Below are 23,167 nucleotides of genomic sequence, written 5' to 3' on the forward strand. Positions count from 1 at the left end.
GAGGCTGTACAAATGTACTGATTATATTTAAATAGAATATTAAACAATCTGAGCTGGTGACAGGAGGCTTGTGCGGTTACTAAGCTGTGGATATGGTAATGTGCTGATCATTGATGCAGGTCATTTTGTACCTTGCCGCTAAGATAGTGGTGACGTTTTTTTTGTCAAAACATTGAGAAATCAGATAAAAGTTCATTTTGACTGAAATAAAAATTGAAGTGAACCTCTGTCTCTGGTAGTGAGGAGAGGTTTCAGACAGCTGTAATCACAGTGGTACACAGAATGCTGGAAGGGTCAATGCTAGCCATGCTGGGTACAGCTACTGTTGAGCTGTGCCAAAATCAGGCTCAATAGAGGGAGAACATCATACGATCCTTTCCTCTTGTAATTTTGTGTCAAAGTCCCGTAACTGCCTTAAAAATCCTCGATTAGGAAAAATACGACGGTGAGAGGCGACTGTCTTAAGTGCATTGAGCAGAGAAAGGTGATGGTAAGTCATCAGGTAGGCCAACACTAAGGAGACTGATCTGCTGTATCCGAAAGTGCAGTGGACAAAGACCTTCCCTGAGAAGGGGTGAAAAAACAAAACACACAATATTTAACCATCTGGACATTTCCATTGTACCATCTTTGGTCATCTGTAACATTGTTCTTACAATAAGACAGCTCAAAGCCTCCTAGTCATTAGACACTGGGATGCTCGCCAGAGGCACTACTGAGAAATGACAACAAATGAAATATGCCACATTATTTCACTTTTTGATTTACAATACATTAAAATACAATGTATAAGTTCCTGTAAATCATGTGATTCTGAGGTGTCTGAACATGAAACAATTGCTGTGAGATTGAGCTTCAGAGTGTCCCCCCAGTGGAATAGCTTGAGTATTTTGTCATGATATCCACATTAGCATATCATGGTGCAATCACACACACACTGATGGACAGGTAGTTGGACCAACCAACACACACACAACATCGCAGCCAATCACCAGTGAGAGCACACGCACTATAAAACAGGGAACACCACAGTTCCCGCTCATTTCTACCAGGAGCTAGCTCAGAGCACAGAGCTCACAGCGTGCCACTCAGACATACACCATGTGCTGAGTGCCTCACCAAGATAGTGAAAGGGCTGGGTCCACAGGTTAGCTGGTGAAGCACGATCCTCAGCCAGCAGTTATTAGTTGTTATTGTTTAAGACAATAAAACCATCTACAACCGTGTTGGATCATTTGTGTATCGGAACACCCAACACAACATATTTGACTGTAGATGTCAAGGAGGGCCCAGGTTTTATTGCCAGTCTGGGCTGAGATAGATACACAGCCAGGGCAACAGAATGGTTGGCGTCAATTGTGGTTATCTTCGTGAGGTTGACTTCAGGATGCGTAGTTTTCAGAAAGACACTTGAAGCTCTTTTCATGAACTAAACTAACTTTATTTACACTACTTGATTTAGAAAAAACAAAGAACAGTACAGCACAGGAACAGACCCTTCGGCCCTCCAAGCCTGCGCCATCACGTGTCCTATCTAGACCAACTTATTTGGCACTTATTCCTAACGTAACAATAGATTAACAATACTCACTAACACTATCTCTATATTCTAACTATAACTATATTCTGTCTTTTCTAGCTCTACAATGAACTTTACTTTAGTCTCCTCTACCTCTACTCCACTCTCTCCCAGAAGCCTAAGAGTCAGTGTCTTTTATAGTACTGTCCCTTAGCTCCATCTAGTGGCTAGTTTTAACATAACATTTAAAAATAAATTTAGAGTACCCAATTCATTTTTTCCAATTAAGGGACAATTTAGCGTGTTCAATCCACCTACGCTGCACATCTTTTGGGTCGTGAAACCCACGCAAACACGGGGAGAATGTGCAAACTCCACACGGACAGTGACCCAGAGCCGGGATCGAACCTGGGACCTCGGCGCCGTGAGGCAGCAGGGCTAACCCACTGCGCCACCGTGCTGCCCTAACACATGTTGCATATTTGTATAATGTCACATCAATCAGCGGTGACAGGAATGGATCACCTGATCCTGCCAATTGGGACACAGGGCAGGGGGTCAGGCTTAGTCTTGCTGTCCAACCTCCTGTTCAACAGCTTGTCCATAAATAATGGCCACAGGGACAACGTACCAGTGGGCAACTGGTACCTGTGAGACTATCCCAGCCAGAGGTAAAAACCTTAAGGATATAAGGAATTGAGTGGAGGAAAGATAATCAGGATCTGAGTTCTGTGAAGTCCTGCGAATGTTGTTCCAGTGCTCCCTCTGCTGGTGATTAAAAAAAACACATTTCAATTACTTTTCACCAGCATCTGAAGTGTATCACATACGGTTTGAAAACTTTGGCCTCGAAAATCAATGATTGTTCGTGATGTACGAGTGTGTCAGAACGGCCATATCTGGGCCAGGATCGATTTATGTCAAGTCCTGACACAGCGTTGAATCTTCTCGACGTTTTTGTGAGATGGGGCCCGGGTCCTCAGCGCCGTGAGGCAGCAGTGCTAACCACTGCGCCACCGTGCCGCCCGTTGTCAAGCTTCAATAAGGAACTCTTCCACCAAGGCTGATTTGCATGTAATTGCATCAAAAAATGTCACCCCAAAGTATCCATGAGATGCACAGAAAATCTGAGCTCAATGTAACGCATACTTAGCATGACTGACTCAGCTCGGGGAAATGGCGAGTGATTGGGGGGGGGGGGGGGGGGGGGCAGTGGACTGTGTGTCAAATTGTCTTCAATGTATTCATGCACAGTCTCCCTCACAAAGCAAGTGTGAATGACAGAACTGGAGTCCAAATTTGTTATTCAAAAGTCTGACTCAAAAATAGGGTAGAATTGAAAAAAGTGAGTTACTCACAAGGGAACAAACTCATTATCAATCTGAATGCTCCCGTTTCTCAAGACAGTACTAAAATCTATTTTGCACAGATTTTGAACATTTTGGAGAATTGTCCCATCTGTGGTTGTGTTTTTACAATGTGTCCGCTTGGTCTAAAATTAATTTTTCTCCTTACAGCCAAGACATATTTTGCATTGCAAATTAATCATGAGCACTGAGCTTCACTAACCAAGGGGCAAGTTGTCAATCAGGCTTTCCTTTTGCATGAACAATTAGTGTTGATTCAGGCACATTTAGGTTGGAGCTGAATTTCTGCCTCTCTACAAGAGAAGTGTTTCCTGATAAATCCATCCATATCTTTCCTATTATTGTTGAACGTTCCACGATTTATGAAACTGAATGTACTGATAGTGCCAGCAGTATCAATACTCTGCCATTTGCATCTTAACCAATAACAATTCCCACCCATCCATCTTCCTACATGGACTCCCTTTGGAAGGCAGAACGCAGACTTTTTGGCACCCGAGAGATCGGAGGGATGAGGTTCGGTTGGTTGGCTTGTGGCCAATGAATTGTCAAAAGGCCAAATTCTGCCTGGCAACAGGTGATGATTGGGTCCCACCCGACTGGGATGGTTTTCAGAGAACCAAGGAATGGACAGTCAGGTCCTGGACGCTCAGAGGTGAAAACAAGCTGCACGTTCTCTCTCTATCTTTCTCCAGAATAGCTGCACACCTGCTGTATTTCTGATCCTGCAGAGAACCTGGATAGATCTACAGTGAAAACCATTAAAGATTGAAATCATAGCTCTCAAACGGAAAGTCTAGACTGAAGGAAGGTGTGCTAGAAGGCAATAATCTGAAACAAAAGCTCTTTTCCTTTTACTTTCAGCATTATTTTTACACCCTTTTTCCCCCCTCTGTGTTTGTTTGTCTGTCTTGTTTGTGTGAGCAGAGAGTGCAAGTTAAAGAGGGGGGAGGGGTTCAGAATTAGATAACCAGTTGTAGTTTCTACATATTTGATTATAGCTATTGTTATTAATAAAAATTAACAGTGTTTAAATTTACAAACCTGGTGACTGTAATTATTGGGTAGCCAAGGACCAAAGACTTCAGTTGTTTTCTGAGAATTATTTGTTAATTTCAATTATGTTGCGGCTCCGGGTCAAGTGGGGTGGAATTAACTGTGCACGAGCCCAGGTAACACTAGTACAGACCAGCATGAGGACATTCGGCCCATCGGGTCTGCACTGACTCTTTCAAAGAGCAATCCAGTTAGTCTCACTACCCCAATCATTCCTTCATATCCATCCAATTACATCTGCAGATATATATCCAACTCCCTATTGAAGGCAAATATTGAATCTCTGCTCTATCAAGTCATGCCAATTCCAAATCCTAACCACTCATATCGCCTCAGGTTGTGTTGGAAATTGCCTTAAATCTCGGTTCTTTGGTCGAGCAACATTTCAGACAGTGGAGTCAGTTTCTCTATATTTACTCTTCTGAACGTGATAAGCTAAACCTTGGTGCATTTCAGCACCAGGGGCTGTTTAGCACAGGGCTAAATCGCTGGCTTTGAAAGCAAACCAAGGCAGGCCAGCAGCACAGTTCAATTCCCGTAACAGCCTCCCCGAACAGGCGCCGGAATGTGGCGACTAGGGGCTTTTCACAGTAACTTCATTGAAGCCTACTTGTGACAGGAAGCAATTTTTTTTTCATTTTCATTTCATTGGTGATGAATTTACTCCTCTGAGTGAATGCTCTGTGTCGCCAGAGGTAATTGTTCAGACGGAGCAGTTCTATGTGATAGATTTGTACACATCAGAGACCAGTCTTCGTTATTTGGACTTACAACTAGTGAAATAACAACAAGCCTTCATTTGAGACAATGAAAGTCTGTTTTTTTTAAAGGTTGTTCCCCCCTAACCACCCTGTACCGTTATCCACCCCACACCCACCACCTCAATTGAGATTTAATGGCATTTCTTTGGAAAAAGAGGTGCGGTAAAGAGACACAGAGAAACCATGGGAAAGGATTGTGAAACATGTTGGATTTTAAATTCTGGAATTCAGCTAGTTGGTAAATTAGTTGTCTCTTTTTCCTTTGATGAAACCCAGGGCGTTACCTGGTTTTTTTCTTTCCGTCCAATTGTAAGGCCAAAGTCTGAAACTTGACTTTGTTGTGTCACGGGCATGGCCAAGGTCAACCCTCGATACATAAAGACTGGGTAAACCTGGAGGATTTGTGAACTCTCTCGTGTGCAAATCCAAAAGGAATAACTGAATGTTCACCAGGAGCTGGAGTCCGGACTGATTCCCAATCCGAACAAGAGTTGGTAAAATCGAATGGAGAGCCCCTGATGGATGTACCAGCTCAGTAGTGACTGATTAAGGCAGTTATTACCCGAGCTATGTAGATCGAGGACTAAATGTAGGGCCTCTCCAGTTTGTGCAGCTCAGTTAATAATGACCTCAATCAGCTTGAGTTACTGGAAGAACATTATGCTCACCATGTGTTCTCTTTTGTGATGCAATTAAGAATCAAGATAGTTTCTCAGACTATTTGAAATATTACAATGGTTGCTCACCTCCCAGTATATCCAGGGCTCGATATATATATTCACTCGCAGAGTTGAAATGGGCAGCAATGTCAAAGTTTGGTAAGTCCTGAGCTGCTATACCATAATAATCCACACTGGTCCCATAGAAATCTTGGCATCCACTGGAAGCGATCTGTTTGTGTGCAGCATTTAACACATGAGTGATCCCCAACTTCCACAGGCGGAATCTGTCAAGGGCCACTGTCCTAATGAAGCAAGATACATCAGGATATATTTTACAAGCATGCAATCGTCTTTACAATGCGACTTGAGTATTGTTACTTGTACTTCTGGTGAAGCGTTGTGCTTCTCAAGGTGAGGGAAGCTAACGATGAAGATGGCTCACTATTCCAATTTTGGGCATAATACTGTCAGCGTTCAATTCCTCATCAGGAACTACTTCCCTTTCCTCTCACCAGCCCAAGATTACAGGGGTGAGGATTTTTCTGAGGGTGCAGAGGAGATTCACCAGAGTGGATGCAGGGCAGGGTGAGAGATTTTGGCGACAAGGTTGGATTGGAGAAGGTGCGAACCTTCTCCAAAGAGATTGAAGAGAGATTTGGTAGTGGCGTACAAGATTGTGACAGCTTTGGATAAGGTCGTCAAGGAAAGACTTTCCCCATCAGCTGATGATGAAAGGACCAAAGGGGGGCACAGGTTTAAGGGTTTAGAATGAGAGATACAGGTCTGTGGGGTGGGGGTGGGGGGGGGGGGGGGGCGCAGTGCGGATGTGAGAAAGAACAGTTTTACTCACTGAGTGTAATAGCCTGGAACATGCTGCCCACGAGCAGCGACATTGGGCGGAATTTTCTGTTTTGCAAAATGATTTGAAAAGGAAATTGGATGAAGGCTCGAAGGGGAAAAGGTTGCATGACAGCAAGAGATAGAGTGGGGGAACGGGACTGCCTGGATTGCTCTATAGCAGGACCAGCAGAGACTCAATGGCCAAGTGGCCTCCTTCTCTGCTGTAAATTACTCCATGATTCGACGGGTGGAATTTTCTGTCCCTTCCCCACAGCAGTGGTCTCCTGCCATTGGGAACCGATGGGATCTTCCAGTCCTTCCGATGTCTATGGAGTTTTGCTTGGTTTGCCTGTCCCGGGGGATGGGGGGTGGGTCATATTTTGTAGTCTCTCTGAGAGGAATGTCAATTTGCACTAAATTCTCCAATGGTTTAATGCAAGGAGCCCACAGCGCTAAGGGACTATGTTAAAAAGATCAATCCCTCTATACAACTTCTGACTTGGATCAAGCCAGGTCTTGGAGCTGAAACAACTGTCCCAGCTTATCCTGCTGTCTGACACACAATTCAAAGTGTTTAGTGTAATGTTTCAGGTCTCTATAACCCATGACACTGCTACTTTATTGAAACATAAGTTTCCAGGCTCTGGTTCATTGGGCAAGCAGCAAGCCCGGCACTTCACATCTGTTGTTTTATTTATCGTGACTTCAGCATCCCGGTGTTCCCTTACTCACTTTGACATACATTGATTGCAAGGGATACACAAGTAATTACTCGAGCGAACCTCAGGGAATCGCTCATCTGCTTATCTCTCAAACTCCTAGTTAAGAATTCCTGCACTGTAACTCCGCTAAGATGCTCATTTCAGTGTAACCCGGCACTGTGGGTGTGCCTACGTCACGTGGACGGCAGCGGTTCAGGACGGCAGCTACGCCGTCACCTTCTCGAGGGTAATTAGGGATGGACAATAAATGCTGACCCAGCCAGCGACCCCCACAATTTGAAAAAAAAAGCCATTCAGGTAATGTTGAGAATTAGCCAAAAATGATTCCTTTGGTTAGGGGCTGGTTTAGCACAGGGCTAAATCGCTGGCTTTGAAAGGACACCAAGGCAGGCCAGCAGCGCGGGTTTAATTCCCGTACCAGCCTCTCCGAACAGGCGCCGGAATGTGGCAACTAGGGGCTTTTCACAGTAACTTTATTTGAAGCCTACTTGTGACTTCAATAAGCGAATTTCATTTTCATTTCATCCTCAGCTCAGCATTTTGCTCTCTCCTCCTGCTCACGCGGGAATGAAGCTGGTGGGCAGGTGAATTAGAACGTTTAGGCTGCCTATTCCATTCCTTCCAGCCTGTGAAGCCAGCAGGTGAGCTGTCCAGCCGACCCTAACAATTGCCTCACGAGATAAGCGTCCATCGTGGTTCCAAAATGTGGAAGGATCGTGATTGCCCTGTTTCCGAAACCCAAGACGGGAAGCCACCAGGGTTATCGCACCAAACCGGTTGGCATTTTGTGGGCAAAATGAAGGTCAGTGTGAAAGTTGGCCACTCGGTGAGTGAGAGTGGCAGTATTACCTCAACTTCCTGATTACCCTAAAATAAAAGCAAATTACTGCGGATGCTGGAATCTGAAACAAAAACAGAAAATGCTGGACAATCTCATCAGCTCTGACAGCATCTGTGGAGAGAGAATAGAGAGAACTGGAAATGGGGTCAGATTTATACTGTTGTGGGAGGGGAGGGGGGTGTGGAGCAGTGAGGCCAGATAGCGAGCCAGCGACAGGTGGACATTGACAAAGATGTTGTGGACAAAAAGCCCAAGGGAATGTAAATGGTGATGATCTTGGCTGATAGTGGCCCATTGAGAGATCAGAATGGCAGAACAACGGGAAGCAATGTGTCTGAGAACAACTTGGAACGGGGAGCAGGTGGCCCGAGTCCGGTGGAGTGTCGGAAGAGGAGACAGTGGTGAGGGAAAAAGGGATCGATGGAAGAAATGAAAATAAATCGATAGAAATAAAAATGGGTTGGAGGTGGAGGAGAGTGTTCAGAGTTTGAAGTTGTTGAACTCAATGTTAAATCCAGAAGGCTGTAACACATTCTGGTCTCTTAATGTACCATTACAACACCATTCACATTCCCTTTGTCTTTCTGTCCCGGCATCAAAGTCAATCTCTTCCTAGCCTCCACCTATTGCTGGCTCTCTAATGTTTCACACCACCCTTCCCCCCAACAGTATAAATCTGACCCCATTTCCAGTTCTCTCTATTCTCTCTCCACAGAGGCTGTCAGAACTGCTGAGATTGTCCAGCATTTTCTGTTTTCTTTGAAAAAATGTCTGGTCTGGCTCGACTTCTAACAGGACCTCCTGGCTCCATGTGGGAACCGTCCTCATGAGGAATGCTGCAGCAGAACCCAAGATTTAATGAAGAAGTCATTTTGAACTCAAAACGTTAACTCTGTTTCTCTCTCTTCAAAGATGCTGCCAGACCTGCTGAGTATTTCCAATGCGTTCTGTTTTCATTTCCGGTTTCCGGCAACTGGGCAGCACGGTAGCACAGTGGTTAGCACTGTTGCTTCTCAGCGTCAGGGTCCCAGGTCCGATTCCCGGCTTGGGTCACTGTCTGTGCGGAGTCTGCACGATCTCCCCGTGTCTGCGCGGGGTTCCTCCGGGCGCTCCGGTTTCCTACCACAAGTCCCAAAAGATGTGCAGGTTAGGTGAATTGAACATTCTGAATTCTCCCTCAGTGTGCCTGAACAGGCGCCGGAGTGTGGCGACTAGGGGATTTTCACAGTAACTTCATTGCAGTGTTAATGTAAGCCTACTTGTAACAATAATAAAGATTATTATTATTTGCATTTACACCATCCAGTCCTCAATGTGCTGTACCTTCAGTACTGGTATTGCGGGTGTATTGCTTCACTTTCTCTTGTGTTGAAGAACATTCAAAGTTGTTTTCTGTCTCATTGCTGAATTATTTGGATCAATGCAATTTTCTCACCATTTTATAAAACACTGAAGCTTGCCAGTAAAGAGTTTCCCGAGACATTTATTGAACGCGAATCCAGGCGGAATCCTGACAAACAGCACTGCTGTCTTCTCCTCAGGCTGCATAAGAACAGTTGGTTCACCATCAGTTTGCGGACACCAATCGCACGAGTCCCCAGACTGAGAAATCTTCATCCACAAAGTCAAAGGCCGGTGAGGGTAGGGAGAATTAGGCCCCTCAACCAAGCTATTGCCCCTCTACCTGAACCCACACTTTTACAAGTTACTTTCTTTCCTCCTCATTAGGAATCCCTTCACCAGTCACCCAGCTTGCTATTCATTGGCGGACTGGCATGGGTTGCCTCATTAACGTTTCTCCTCTCGTTTGCCTGTATATAAGAGAGGGATGGGAACGCCCCCTGATTTTGTGAAATAGTCTGCGCCTGGCTCAGAAATAGAGCTTAAAACCCTTTGATTCCATTCTTACCCCCGCTGCCCCCACAATACAGTCCCTAAGACATAGCAGCAGAAGTAGGCCATTCAGCCCATCGTGTCTGTTCCCATACGCCTGCTTTCATAAAAAGCACATAACAGGACTGGGGGCGGCACGGTAGCGCAGTGCTTAGCACTGCTGCCTCATGGCGCCAAGGACATGGGTCCAATCCTGGCCCCGGGTCACTGTCCTTGTGCAGTTTGCACATTCTCCCCGTGTCAGCAAGGGTCTCACCCCCACAACCCAAAAAGATGTGCAAGGTAGGTGGATTGGTCACGCGAAATTGCCCCTTAAGTGGAAAAATGAATAAAATTAAATAAATAACAGGACTGGGCAGTTTGCTAAAGCATTAGGGCAGCTTCATGGTGAGAATTTGGAAGACTCCAGCGGCCCACACCAAACACAATTTAAAATCTAATGATTGATTAGACACAATGAGGAGATATTTAGCTTCTTTCTCCTGCCCTACATCCCCTCCCCTACTCCCTACTTCACCCAATCAGTGTTTCTCAACACACTGACCTTGCCAGCACTATCTCTGCCGTTTGAAGATGTACTTACAAGTCTCCTATGTAGAGATTAGGCCATACTTCATCGATACGGCTGAGCGGAACTCTGTTGTTGCGCAAGATTTCCTCCAGCTCTGCGACTGTGGGAGTGCTGCAGTTCGGGCTCGAGTTCCTGGGAAAAGTGGGATTGCCACTGAATTGCGTTACTTCGTTCGATGCCATTATAATCTGGGTTTGTTTTGTGATCTCTGTGGCTCACACGCGTTGTTGAGTGTTGACTGTGCAGAGTTCTTGTCTGCCAGCCAAACAATGTGATGTTTATGAACAGGTGCAAGTACAGATTCTGCTAAGCGACGCTACGTTTTAATTCGGTATCGAAATTCAGATCTTGCAGGCTCCAGAGTAAAATCCTATTTAGGAAATTTTGAAAGGTAAAATAAATGAACAATTTCTAACAGGAACTTTGGGCTTGATCTCCTGGCCACTCACAAATGCCTACATGAGGTGACTGACGCCCTTTTTTTGTCAAGGCCTACAATTCGGTAGATCAAGCGAGCCAGGAGGCCGGAGCGGTGGGCTTTGAAGAGATTTCACCCCACAGGCGCAGGGTGCCATTGGTTGCATTCATGTGGTTCCTCGGCAACACCCAATCCAAACCATAAACAGGAAATGTTTCCGCCTGCTCAATGTATCGCTTCAGTCGTGAGAAGCCTATCATGCAGGATTGCGTCAGATACCCAGGAGGTACCCAGGAGGTGCCCGCGACACGTACAGCTTGAGTAGATCCTGGACAGCTTGGTGGGACCACACAGGATCCAGGGTTGGTTCCTCGGTGATCACGGATATCCGCAAAAGATGTGGCTGATGATGCCCATGCGGTGGCCCCAGAATCCTGCATAGAGAAGGTACAATGATGCTCATGCTACCCAGGCATTGGAGGAGTAGACCATAGGCGTCTTAAAGACGTGAATTCGATGCCTGGAAAGAAATGGGGAGCACCCCAGTACAACCTCACGGATCGTCGTGGCTTGCTGTGTGCTGCACAAGGGGGCCGACATGAAGGAACTGCACATCTCCCCCAGTGAGGCAGGTGGCAAAGCGGGTGAGGGTGTTGAGTTGGAGGAGGCTGAGGTTGCAGGGGAAGAAGCCATCGCAAGGGCCAGATGAAGCAGGCCTGCGTGCTAGAGTCCAAGAGGAGGAGGAGGAGTTGCCATGAGGACCCTCTTCACCAAGTGTCCTCCATCAAGGGCCAACAGTGTTGGTGTTGCTCTCATTTCACCCCCCTCACTTCAATACGACAGTGAATATTTACACACCAAGCTCACATTGTCCTGGCCCTTTGAAGGATGATGAAGCTTCGGGGGCATGTGTCCTTGCTGACATCAAGTGCCAACTAGAGGAGGGAGTTCAGGTATCAGATGTCAGAAGGTGCTGCCTCTGCACGTGTCTCTCCAACATCCCAGTCCACAAGAGCCAGGAACTGTTCCACTAACATGGACCCATAGAGTCCCTACAGTGCAGAAGGAGGCCATTTGGCCCATTGAGTCTTCACCGACCCTCCGAAAGAACACCCCACCCAGGCCCATTCTCCGTCCAATCCCCGTAACCCCACCTAACCGGCACACCTTTGTGACTGTGGTAGGAAACCGGAGCACCCGGAGGAAACCCGCGCAGACACGGGGAGAACGTGCAGACTCCGCACAGACAGTCACTCAAGGCTGGAATGGAGCCTGGGTCCCTGGCACTGTGAGGCAGCAGTGCTAACCACTGTGCCACCATGTGGCTTCATAGCTGTGTGACTTCAATCTGGCAAAGTTCCTCAAGGAGATCCACCTCCGACAATGGGACAATGCATTCGGCATAACCTTGATGGTGACATTGACGCCAACGCAGCCGAGAACAATCCGCAGATTTGCATTTAATCAGAGACGACTCAATCCTCTGTCTCCATCACATCAACATCTGTCACTCTCAGTTAGGGATGCTAGCTTGCTTCTATCCTCACCTTGCTATGCAGTGCACCACCTAAAGATACTTGAATACCATACATTAAAATGCCTCCTCTTTATGACTCATTGTGCCCTCATGGCCAGTCCTGACCCTGGTCCTTGCAAACTCCAAAGTGCTGCGACCCCATGAGGCCCTCAAGGTGCATTTGTCTTCAGTATTTTCACACTGCCACACTGTTTTTCCCTTTGGGGAATGGTGGGGAGAAGTGGGAGGATTCCCGAGCTGATAATCAGCCCGTTGAACACAGCTTTTGTGACCAACAAGTCCTGGAGTTGGACTTGAACCCGGAGTTTCTGGTCCAGCGGTAGGAACGCTACCACTGCGCCATAAGACCTCCTCAAGGTGATGAGTCGTTGCTAAGACTTCCCCTTCAGTACATGCTCGCTCCTATCCCATTTCTTTCCTCCACGTTGTCCAAAACTATGATTTGTGATCCCAGAGTATGCTAATGGCTCTGTTGACCACCAAAATCACCATTTTCAATGAGCCTCACTCACCTCAGTCAGTGGTTAGGTGATGGGATGATTGGCGCTGCCACCCAAGGTTGTGACCAGAGCCTTGTGGCCGCATTCCAGACAATTACAGGTTGAGAGACGATCAAGGTTGTCGGTTCAAGTGCCAGGGCAATAATGGGGTTGAGAGGGGCAGAGCTTCAACACTTTGAGATCTCACAGTTCTCCCACTAATTGGTGAGCTGATTGGGTGTCCACTCGGAAATGCGGTTGGCAGAGAGCAGCACACACTAACTCTGAGTATGGGCTCTATTAGGTTTGTGGGGGGTTTAATTATACTTGGAGTACAGACAAAGGATAACCAGGTTGCCACACTGTCGGTTACTTAATCACAAGTCTGAGTTTATTGCACAGGTGACGCTTGCTCACAGTGTAAGCTGGATGCCCCTGATGATGTCATCATGTGACATACTAAACGGAAGAGCATTGGTTACAATATTTTAATAGCGGGAATACGCACTGAGTAAAATAAGGAAGTTTGATTTATTTACAATTCAGGGACAGGATTCTCCCCTACCCGGCGGGGCGGGCCGTACTGGTTCCGAGGAGGGGCGTGAACCACTCCGGCATCGGGCCGGCCGGAAGGTGCGGAGTCCTCTGCACCTTCAGGGGCTAGGCCGGCGCCGACGGTGTTGGTGTGGCGCCAGCCGGCGCTGAAGGGCCTCCACCGACCAGCGCGAGTTGGCGCATGCGCGGGAGCGCCGGTACAGACCTGGTTTGATTTTCGCCGGCGGGACCGGCCGAAAACGGGCGGCCACTCGGCCCATCGCGGGCCGGAGAATCGGCGGGGGGGGGTGTGCCGCTGCCAACGGCTGCCGACCGGCACGGCGCGATTCCTGCCCCCGCCAAAACCCCGGCACCGGAGAATTCAGAGAATCCCTCCCCAGGTTCCCGATAGATCCCCACCGGGTCTCTTGCTGGGTGGTGCCTAATTGGCCAACCTTTTCTACAATGCTACATTGAGTTACCCCACCCCTCAGCGGGGGGGGAGCTTGTACTCCGCGAGAACCACGGGAAAGATAATCATTCACACCCCGTAAGTGGAAAACCCTGCTGGAATGCATGATGTATGATCCACCTCCATGAAGTGACATATCTCTGCTTGTACGTTACACCCTCACCTTTGAAGAATGCAGATGAGATCGGAGAACACCTCTGCCTCAATCCTACACAGCCAAGAATAAACATGACCCTGCAAAGCATGTGAATGTGGTTCATTCCATAAACACACTTTCCATGAAGGTTGAGGCAGCACTGATGTAGAGAGTGATCAAGGACCACACACTGTAGTGATTATGGAAGCACACTACATGATAGCGACAGGTGTGATAAGGGAGGGGAAGGAGTCATGGTATCTCATCTAATTGAAGCAACACAGCTCATCATAAAAAGGACATATGCACAAGAGGTAATGCAAATTGGTGTGATTCCATTTACATTTGTGAATGTTATATACATGTAGTGAACCCTGGAGGACCTTGGCCTACTTTGGGTGTCCTGCTGTGGGTCAGGTGGATTCTCCTTGGCCTGTGAAGCTCGAGTTGAAGGAGTTGCAGGAAGAAGGGATTGGGATTGGCTGGACAATCCTGGAGTCACCTGGGTGGATGAGGCCGGGGTGTCCATCTGCTGGTCTTCATCTCAGGAGGTGTCCAAGGGCCCCTGGCTAACGTCTTGAGAAGGGGCAGCTGGAGTGAGATTGAGGTGCCCTGCACACCTCTGCCCCCCCTTGCATGGCCACTAAGGATGCCACCAATGGTTACAGCGATGAGGTGCAGCCCCTGTACCAGCACGGGACCAATGTCTTGTAAGTCTTATTGAACCTTTTTTTCCAATCCAACATCGCTTCCTCATGGTCACGGGCCTGGATTTTACAAGGTCCCACTGCAGCATGTGTCTCAGTCCTAGTGGAAGGTGTGGGTGAGTGCTATGATGGGCCTTCTGGTGTGATGTTCTCACGATCCTCATCCAAGGTGTCGTTGGGGCTCAAGCTAATTGAAGACGACAGGTGCTTGGCTGAGGGATGAGCTGGTGCAGGATCCTCACGTGGGTGTTTACTGCTGACCTCACCATTGCCAACAGGCACCGTCCATCTCCTCTCCAGCTAGCTCTGTGGCTCGGTGTTTGAACTGAGAGAAGGTCTTGAGTTGTGGCAGGCTGGGACCTCTCCCTGTGCTAGTATGCCAGCTTGTCCTGCATAAAGACAGATGGAGATAGTGTGAGAAAGATGCATGTCGGGGCAGATGATAAAACTGCTTGGCATGTTTGGGTGGTGAATGGAGCCATGCACAAAACCTCCAGTCAACCCTGGTCACCAGGCTTTCCCCAGCCTTCCCAGGTCAGCTCGGGGGGTAAGTGCCTCTACAGCATTGCTTGTGGGTCAGGAGAAGCAAGAGTGCTTCTGCCTTCCTGCAAAATGAACAAATTGAAGTACGATTGGACCTTTCTTCTTCCTTCCCATCAGAACCCCATCATCCAAGCACTCTCCTCTGCTCCCATGTCAGATATCGGACCCCCCCCCCCCAGGACTGGATCATGATCCCCCTTCCCTCAGGTCAATATTGGACAATGTTCAACAGTCTATCATCTGCAGGCTCTGCACCTGTGGCTGTGACCTGCTCTAGACAGCTGCCTATAGGAATGGAGGAAAGGCCAGTCTATCACTCTGTCGTTTGGGCAGGGACCCTGTCAAAAAATACATAGTCAAAACCACAAAGCATGAGGGGAATTTTGGAGGTCTGGACTGAAACTCTACCCACTACCTTCCTGAGGTTGAAAGATCCACTCCCGTCAATCTCAGGACCAGAGTCTCTTGAATAACATTCCTTCCTGACAGGATCACATCTTAATCACATTTATGTACACCTCAGAGATAGGTGTACATGATTCAAATGTCTGACTGATAAGGATGAAGCTGAGTCAACATTCAATCATCCAGCTTTCCATTATCTTAACCCTACCAAATTGAGCAAGTTCCTCATATCTTACCTGCCCCAAGATATCCACAACATTTTTGAAATGAAGATTGTGAACAGGCTGCTCCAGACATGGACCTCAGACCCATAGAATCCCTGGAGTGTAGAAGGAGGACATTTGACTCATTGTACTTGCACCGACCCTCTGAAAGACCACCCTGCCCACGTTATCCCCGTAACACCACCTAACCTGTACATTCCTGGGCACTAAGGGGCAATTTAGCACGGCCAATCCATCTAACCTGCACATCTTTGGATTGTGGAAGGAAACTGGAGGAAATCCACGCAGACACGGGGAGAACGTGCAGACTCCACACAGACAGTCACCCAAGGCCGGAATCGAACCCGGGTCCCTGGCGTTGTGAGGCAGCAGTGCTAACCACTGTGCCAACGTGCATGTCTAAAATTCCTTCTTGAGGTTCTGAGAACGGTAAGGCTGGCAGATAGAATCTGTCTCTCCTGGTAATAATTCAGACAAGAGAATTGAATCACCATCATTCCTTCATTTAACTGAGTGGGAACTCTATACTTGAATCCTTTACGCCTATGCAATTTAACAGTATTATAATGGAACAATCCAGTCCCAATGTCTTGTGGAGGCAGATTATTGCCTCGCTCAAACTATTTATATATTTTATAAATGTTCATAAATTTGATCTTGGATTATTTATCTTAAGGTCCTGATCTTAACTCAATCAAACCTCATTCAATTAGGCAGAGTTAAAGCTGGGCATTGAGAGTCTGTCCACAATCGAGTGTCTCCATTTAGCCAGTTTCCTGTCTCCTTTCTGGAACTGGTGTTACATTGGCTGCCCTCACTGCAGTTTGTATATCTAATGTTTGGGGAATCATGCCCTCCAAAAGCAGGTAATCCAGAGGTGGTGGGCAACCTGAGACCTGAGGCCACATGCGGTCCATCTGGGTTCTGAGTGCGGACCACGAGACATTTTGTTGTCCATTGTCTACGGGCAGTTTGCCACTCATTTCCCTCAGTGTAGTTTTGTCCCTACTGGTACAGCTAAAGTGATACGCACCTAAAGCAAGGGCACGTGTGTCTAATCAAAGCCTGAATATTTCTCACGTTTTTCCATTTGAAGTTGATGACGGTTCTATTAAGGTATGAATAATTAAGTAGTTTCCATAACTCGTTATGAAATATTCGGTGTCTATTAAACGTATTGAATCTTATTCGTGGGGTCATGGTTCGTGAACAAACCCGATTTCAATCTTGCTGCCCACTGAGATGAATGGCAGCCATTAATGCGGCCTACTCACTAGCCGAGGTTGCCCATCGCTAACATAGTCGAAGCCCACAATGTGGTGTGGCCCCGAGGGGATGCAGCACTGCCAGAGACTCTGTCCTTCAGATGAAACCTTAAACTGAGGTTTTATCCACTCTCTGAGTGGATGGAGGTCAGTGATCTCATGGCACGATTAAAAGATGAGCAGGGGGGTTTTCCTGGTGGTCTGGCAATGGGTATCCCTCAATGAACGTCACAAACTAAAAACGACCCATTTAGTTCCTTTCTGGCCATGAGACAATGTCAAATGCTGCAGGAGGATGGGGAGAGATGGTGTAATGGAGGATTCAATTTGTGACTTTGATCGGGGTCAGTGCTGAAGCTCAACCGCGGAGATTCAAACATGTCTTTGTGGGAAATGTATGTGTGGATTTGGGAGGTGGAGAAATTTGGAAAGGAAAGGGAAAAGGATCAGTGGTCTGCAGAGACGGAGCGGGGAAAGGATGAATTAGTGAGAAATGGGACAATGATGGTGGCTTTGCGAGGGAAGGGCAGAGTACCTGAGGAGAGGGAACCATTTATAATGTCAGGTGGTACAGGGGAGGGGACGTCGAGTGGCCAGCAGGAGATTGGGAAAGGAGTCAAAGGAGCAGGAGGTGGACAACATGAACTCAAAAACCGGAGAGGAGCGATGATAGGAGAGAAAGGAACAGTGTCAGGGCCTGGGAAAGGGGAAATCCTGGGGGGTGGTTTGGCTTGATGGACAAGTGGTTGGGAGGCGGGCAGCATCTGAGGAAACTGAATGGATGGTCATATTCTTTGTGACGAAGAAATCACAGGAATCTGCTCCTCACACCAGGTGGAGATGAAGGTTGAGGAACCAGCAGAGATTGGAGAAAAGAAGTGGGGATCATCTTTGTTCTCCAAAAGGCAGCACGGTGGCGCAGTGGGTTAGCCCTGTTGCCTCACGGCGCCGAGGTCCCGGGTTCGATCCCGGCTCTGGGTCACTGTCTGTGTGGAGTTTGCACATTCTCCCTGTGTTTGCGTGGGTTTCGCCCCCACAACCCAAAGATGTGCTGGTTAGGTGGATTGACCACTCTAAATTGCCCCTTAATTGGAAAAAATGAATTGGGTACCCTAAATTTATTTAAAAAAATAAAACAAATCTTTGTTCTCCAGGATAATCCAGGATAATGAGTGTTTCGGCAGAGGAGAATGAGGACTCATGGTATCCAGTCAGATCTAATGATGGATGGCTAAAACAGTTGGTGCCCCTTGTATTTAAGATGAAACAAGACAAATGTTGCCTTGAAAATTACCTTAAGCTGGAATAACGTCTCTGAATAATATCATCCACCAACCATTTTAGATTCAATTCTGTGTCACTAGAACGAGGGGGGAACACAGTTTACAAATAAGGGGGCGGGATTCTCGTACCAGCCTCCCCGAACAGGCGCCGGAATGTGGCGACTATGGGCTTTTCACAGTAACTTCATTTGGAGCCTACTTGTGACAATAAGCGATTTTCATTTCTCCGCCGGCGGGATTCTCTGTTTTGCCGGCAGCCCGGGGGTTTCCCGACGGCGTGGGGCTGCCCCACAATGGGAAACCCCGTTGACTGGCCGGTGTAACGGAGAGTCCCGCCAGTGGGTCGGGGCAGAAATGTGGCGGGGCGGGGCGAGGATCGTGAATGTTTGGAACTCAGAGAGAGAGATGGTGACAGGATCAATTAACATTTTCAAGGCAAGATAGATAGATTCTTGACTAACAAGGGAGTCAAAGGTTATCGGTTGGCAGAATGTATAGTTAAGGCCACTATTGGATCAGCCATGATCTTATTGAAGGGCGGAGAAATCCCGAGAGGCCGAATGGCCGATCCTGGCTCCTAATTTGTATGTTCATATGTTCTACAATTTTGATGTCCACCTCTGTGAAAACCAAAACCAATCATTTATTTAGGACCTTTGCCATTCCCTCGCTCTTCATGACAGGTTTGTACATTGCTCCATTCCTACCTGAACTCCATTTATGGTAGCGAGGGATAAGTTTAGGTACTTGGGGATTCAGGTAGTGAGGGAATGGATGGGGCTCCATAAGTGGAACTTAACGAAGTTGATGGAGGAGGCCAGGGAGGATCTTAAGATGTGGGATACACCCGATCTTTATACCAAAGGCTTTTTTTTCGGAAAGTGGACACAATCATCTCTGACTTTGTATGGGAGGGGAAGGTGCTGAGGGTGGGGTGGACCCTGCTACAGAGGCAGAGGCAGCAGGGGGGGTTGGCGTTGCCAAACTTGCTTCATTATTATTGAGCGGCGAATGGGGACAAGGTGCGGCGGTGGTGGGAAGGAGAAGGGGTAGAGTGGGTTAGGATGGAGGAGGAATCTTGTAAGGGGTCTAGTTTGAGGGCTATGGTGACGGCAGCATTGCCAATGGCTCCAAGTAGGTATTCAGGGAGCCCAGTGGTGCAGTCCACGGTGAAGATATGGAATAAGCTGAGGAGGCATTTTAGGGTGGAAGGGATGTCGGTGCTAACGCCGCTGTGCGGGAATCATGGGTTTGAGCCGGGGGGGGGGGGATGGATAGTGTATACAGGAGGTGGAGGGAAGTGGGGCTGGTCAAGGTGAGGAATTTGTATTTGGAGAAAGGGTTTGCCAGTCTGGAGGAGCTAAGGGAGAGGGTAGAGCTGCCGAGGGGTAGTGAGTTCAGGTGTCTACAGGTTAGGGACTTTGCACAAAAGGTCTGGAAGGGGTTCCCTAGATTGCCGGGATACACCCTGCAGGAGCGACTGCTGCTTCCGGATGTGGAAGGGGAGGGAAGAATTGGGGATATATATAAGTGGCTGGGGGAGCAGGGAGGCGAGCAGGTGCTAAAGGTTAAGGAGAAATGGGAAGCGGAGTTGGGAATGGAGATCAATTGGGGAGTATGGAGTGAGGCACTGCGAAGGGTAAACGGGACCTCCTGTTGTGCAAGGATGAGCCTGATACAGTTTAAGGTGATGCACAGGGTGCATATGACTCGGGCGAGAATGAGTGAGTTCTTTTCGGGGGTAGCAGATGAATGTGAGAGCTGTCGGCGGGGGCCAGTGAATCATGCGCACATGTTTTGGGGTTGTGAAAAATTGGGAAGATTCTGGGCGGGGGTGTTCGCGGTCTTAGCCAGGATAGTGGAGGAGGGAGGGGACCCGGATCCTTTGGTGGCGATATTTGGGGTTTCGGAGAAGTCGGAGCTCATGGAGAGGAGGAAGGCCGATGTCTTGGCCTTCGCCTCTCTGATTGCACGGCGATGAATTTTGCTGGAGTGGCGGTCGGCATCGCCACCGGGGGTAGCAGTCTGGTTGGGTGACCTGTACGACTTCCTGCGGTGAGAGAAGATAAAGTACGAGTTAAGGGGCTCAGCAGGGGAGTTCGAGAAAAGGTGGGGATGTTTATGACCGTGTCTGAGGAGCTGTTTGTTGTGTTGCGGCGGGGTGGGGGGGGGGGCTTTTGTTTGTATATTTTCTCTCATATCTTTCTTATCTCCCTTTTAGTAGCTTTTCAATATTCTTTCTATTTGTCTTGTCTTTCTTGGTCTCACCTTTTGAGTAAGTAATAAATGCGAATTTCTTTTTCCATGTCAACAACGATTTAATCATCCAGCCCATCCATTGAAGCCACACCGTTCAAGACACTCTCATTTTTGTTACAGAAATGAAACTACTTCTTCTGCTTCTATCTTCTGTTGCAATGTTCCTCCATTCAGACATGTGATTCTATTGCAGCATCTTTGTGTACATTAATTATCTGTTGTGGCTATCTATGTAATAGGTGACTGTACTCCAGAATAAAGTAACTAACTGTTTGTGGAGTGTGTTCAGGTATTCTGAATTTGTGCTCCATGAACACAAGTTTCCCTTCCCTCCTGCTTTGTGACCCCCATCAGGACAATTCCTCCTTTGACTCAGTTCCTGCAGTTGTTATCTGAGCTGGAATTCATTGCTTGCAGGGGTGAGTGTTGGAAACAATTTCAATAGTAACTTTCAAAAGGAAACAGATATATACTTAAAAAGGGGGGGAGTTAAAGAGGGAACAGGAAAAGAAATGGGATTAACTGCACAGATTTTTCAAAGAACCAGGATGATGACCTTTCTGTGATTCAAAACATCCCCAAAACAACATCAGAAATTGGAGTTACTCGGCATTGATGCCTGTTTCTCTGCATTTCCTGTTCATTATCAAAAAGGAACTTTTTTAACTGACACGGTCGGACGTGAGAGTCCCCTGCAAAGCCCCACTTAGGCTTGGACCCATACTATGGACGTAACAGGAATGAGTTTCTCAATATCAAATAATGCGTGAAAACGATCATTTATATTAAGCAATTAGAATGATAAAAAAAGGAAAGAAAGATTACTTTATTAAAAAGGGAAGAACAGAAACATTTTCTATATATAATTAGCAGAAATACAATGTTTTTTAGTGCAAATAGTAACCTCAAATATTTAAGACGTTTCCATAAGATGGTACAGGTCTCTTTGGTGCATACATCACCAAGTCTCTGAATAATAGTGCATGGGGGGGGGGGGGGGGCATTCCGGTCACACACTCCATCAACATCCCTTCCTTTGCAGTCTTGAGGGGTTGATTATTCCACCCCACTGGATGCTGTGCCCCTATATGTCCAATTTCTGGTTTCATTCCAGCCTTCCGTGGCCTCCATCCAAATGTTCTCAAAACAAGGCTCTGACCACAATGAGCCCTTGTCAGATTCTTCTCACAGGTACTGCAAGATTTATAGATGCTGCAGGACTATGGCTGCTTACACATCTATTTGATGGTGTCTCCCACCTGTCACCAATCAGGTTCCACCGTTCTTCAATCAAACTCCATCTCTTGATTCGTTAATTTTTCAACATTTGCTAGATTCTGGAAAATAACAAATAAATCCCCTTTACTCAAGAAGGATGGGAGGCAGAAAACAGGAAACTGTATTGGCCAGTTAATTTAACATCTGTCATGGGGAAGGTGTTGGATTCGATCATTAAGGAGGCTATAGCTGCGGGGATTAGAAGAATGGGGGGCCTGTTCATTGACGGGACGTTTGCGAGCCTAGGGGCACTAGAGGAGAAGTTTGGGATACCCCCGGGAAATGCTTTCAGATACAAGCGGGTGAGGGCGTTTGTGAGGCGGCAGGTGAGGGAATTCCCGTTGCTCCCAGCACAGGGGATTCAAGACAGGGTGATCTCGGGCCTATGGGTGGGAGAGGGCAAGGTGTCGGCAATATACCAGGAGATGAAAGAAGAGGGGGAGGCGTTGGTAGAGGAGCTGAAGGGTAAATGGGAGGAGGAGCTGGGGGAGGAGATTGAGGAGGGGCTATGGGCTGATGCCCTAGGGAGGGTTAATTCTTCCTCCTCGTGTGCCAGGCTTAGCCTGATACAATTTAAGGTGGTTCACAGAGTGCACATGACGGGGGCGAGGCTGAGTAGGTTCTTTGGGGTGGAGGACAGATGTGGGAGGTGCTCAGGAAGTCCGGCGAACCATATCCATATGTTTTGGTCATGCCCGGCACTGGAGGGGTTCTGGAGGGGAGTGGCGGGAACAATATCTAAGGTGGTGAAAGTCCGGGTCAAGCCAAGCTGGGGGCTAGCAATATTTGGAGCAGTGGATGAGCCGGGAGTGCAGGCGGCGAAAGAGGCCGGCATTCTGGCCTTTGCGTCCCTAGTAGCCCGGCGAAGGATCTTGCTAATGTGGAAGGAGGTGAAGCCCCCCAGCGTGGAGGCCTGGATAAATGACATGGCTGGGTTCATTAAGCTGGAGAGGATAAAGTTTGCCTTGAGAGGGTCTGCGCAGGGGTTCTAAAGGCGGTGGCAACCGTTCCTAGACTATCTCGCGGAGCGTTAGATGAAGGTCGGTCAGCAGCAGCAGCAACCCAGGGGGGAGGGAGGGGGGGGGGATGTCTCGGGAAGGGGGGGGGGAAGGGGGGAAGGGGGGTCTGCCTGGGGGGTATTTGAGCAAGAGAACACATGAAAGATCTGGAAAACTGGCATGGACAGGAGGAATTCAGTGTACAAAGCTCTGTAACATATTGTTTTACCATGTTTATATCTTGCTATGTGCATTATCTTTCTATTTTGTTACGAGGAGGGGTGGGGTTTTTGTTTGTAAGGGTGAAAAATTGTGTTAAAAAACTTCAATAAATATATTTTTTTTTAAAAAGGAGGCTATAGCTGGGCACTGAAAAAAACTCAAGGTAATCAGAAAG

At 47.7% G+C, this 23,167-nt stretch overlaps 1 protein-coding gene across 1 annotated transcript; it reads right to left on the bottom strand.

Moving 5' to 3' along the window:
- Positions 1-364: 364 nt before the first annotated feature.
- LOC140403435 (dual specificity protein phosphatase 13A) lies at positions 365-10,414 on the bottom strand. The gene is made up of 3 exons (XM_072491347.1): positions 10,245-10,414; positions 5,450-5,667; positions 365-564 (listed from the first exon to the last, which is right to left on the bottom strand). Exons 1-3 carry the CDS (start codon positions 10,412-10,414, stop codon positions 365-367), a joined length of 588 nt encoding a protein of 195 aa, XP_072347448.1.
- Between the last annotated feature and the right edge of the window lie 12,753 nt (positions 10,415-23,167).

Source organism: Scyliorhinus torazame, chromosome 28 (assembly GCF_047496885.1).
Source record: "Scyliorhinus torazame isolate Kashiwa2021f chromosome 28, sScyTor2.1, whole genome shotgun sequence".
NCBI classification, from domain to species: Eukaryota; Metazoa; Chordata; class Chondrichthyes; order Carcharhiniformes; family Scyliorhinidae; genus Scyliorhinus; species Scyliorhinus torazame.

What these genes read in the sequence shown, in the direction of transcription:
- LOC140403435 (XM_072491347.1), bottom strand. Translation starts at nt 10,414, where the DNA reads ATGGCATCGAACGAAGTAACGCAATTCAGTGGCAATCCCACTTTTCCC. An exon ending in AATCTCTACATAGGAGACTT is followed by an intron (nt 5,668 to 10,244) that starts GTAAGTACATCT and finishes TTGCTTCATTAG; the next exon opens with GACAGTGGCCCTTGACAGAT. An exon ending in AGCCCTGGATATACTGGGAG is followed by an intron (nt 565 to 5,449) that starts GTGAGCAACCAT and finishes ACCCCTTCTCAG; the next exon opens with GGAAGGTCTTTGTCCACTGC.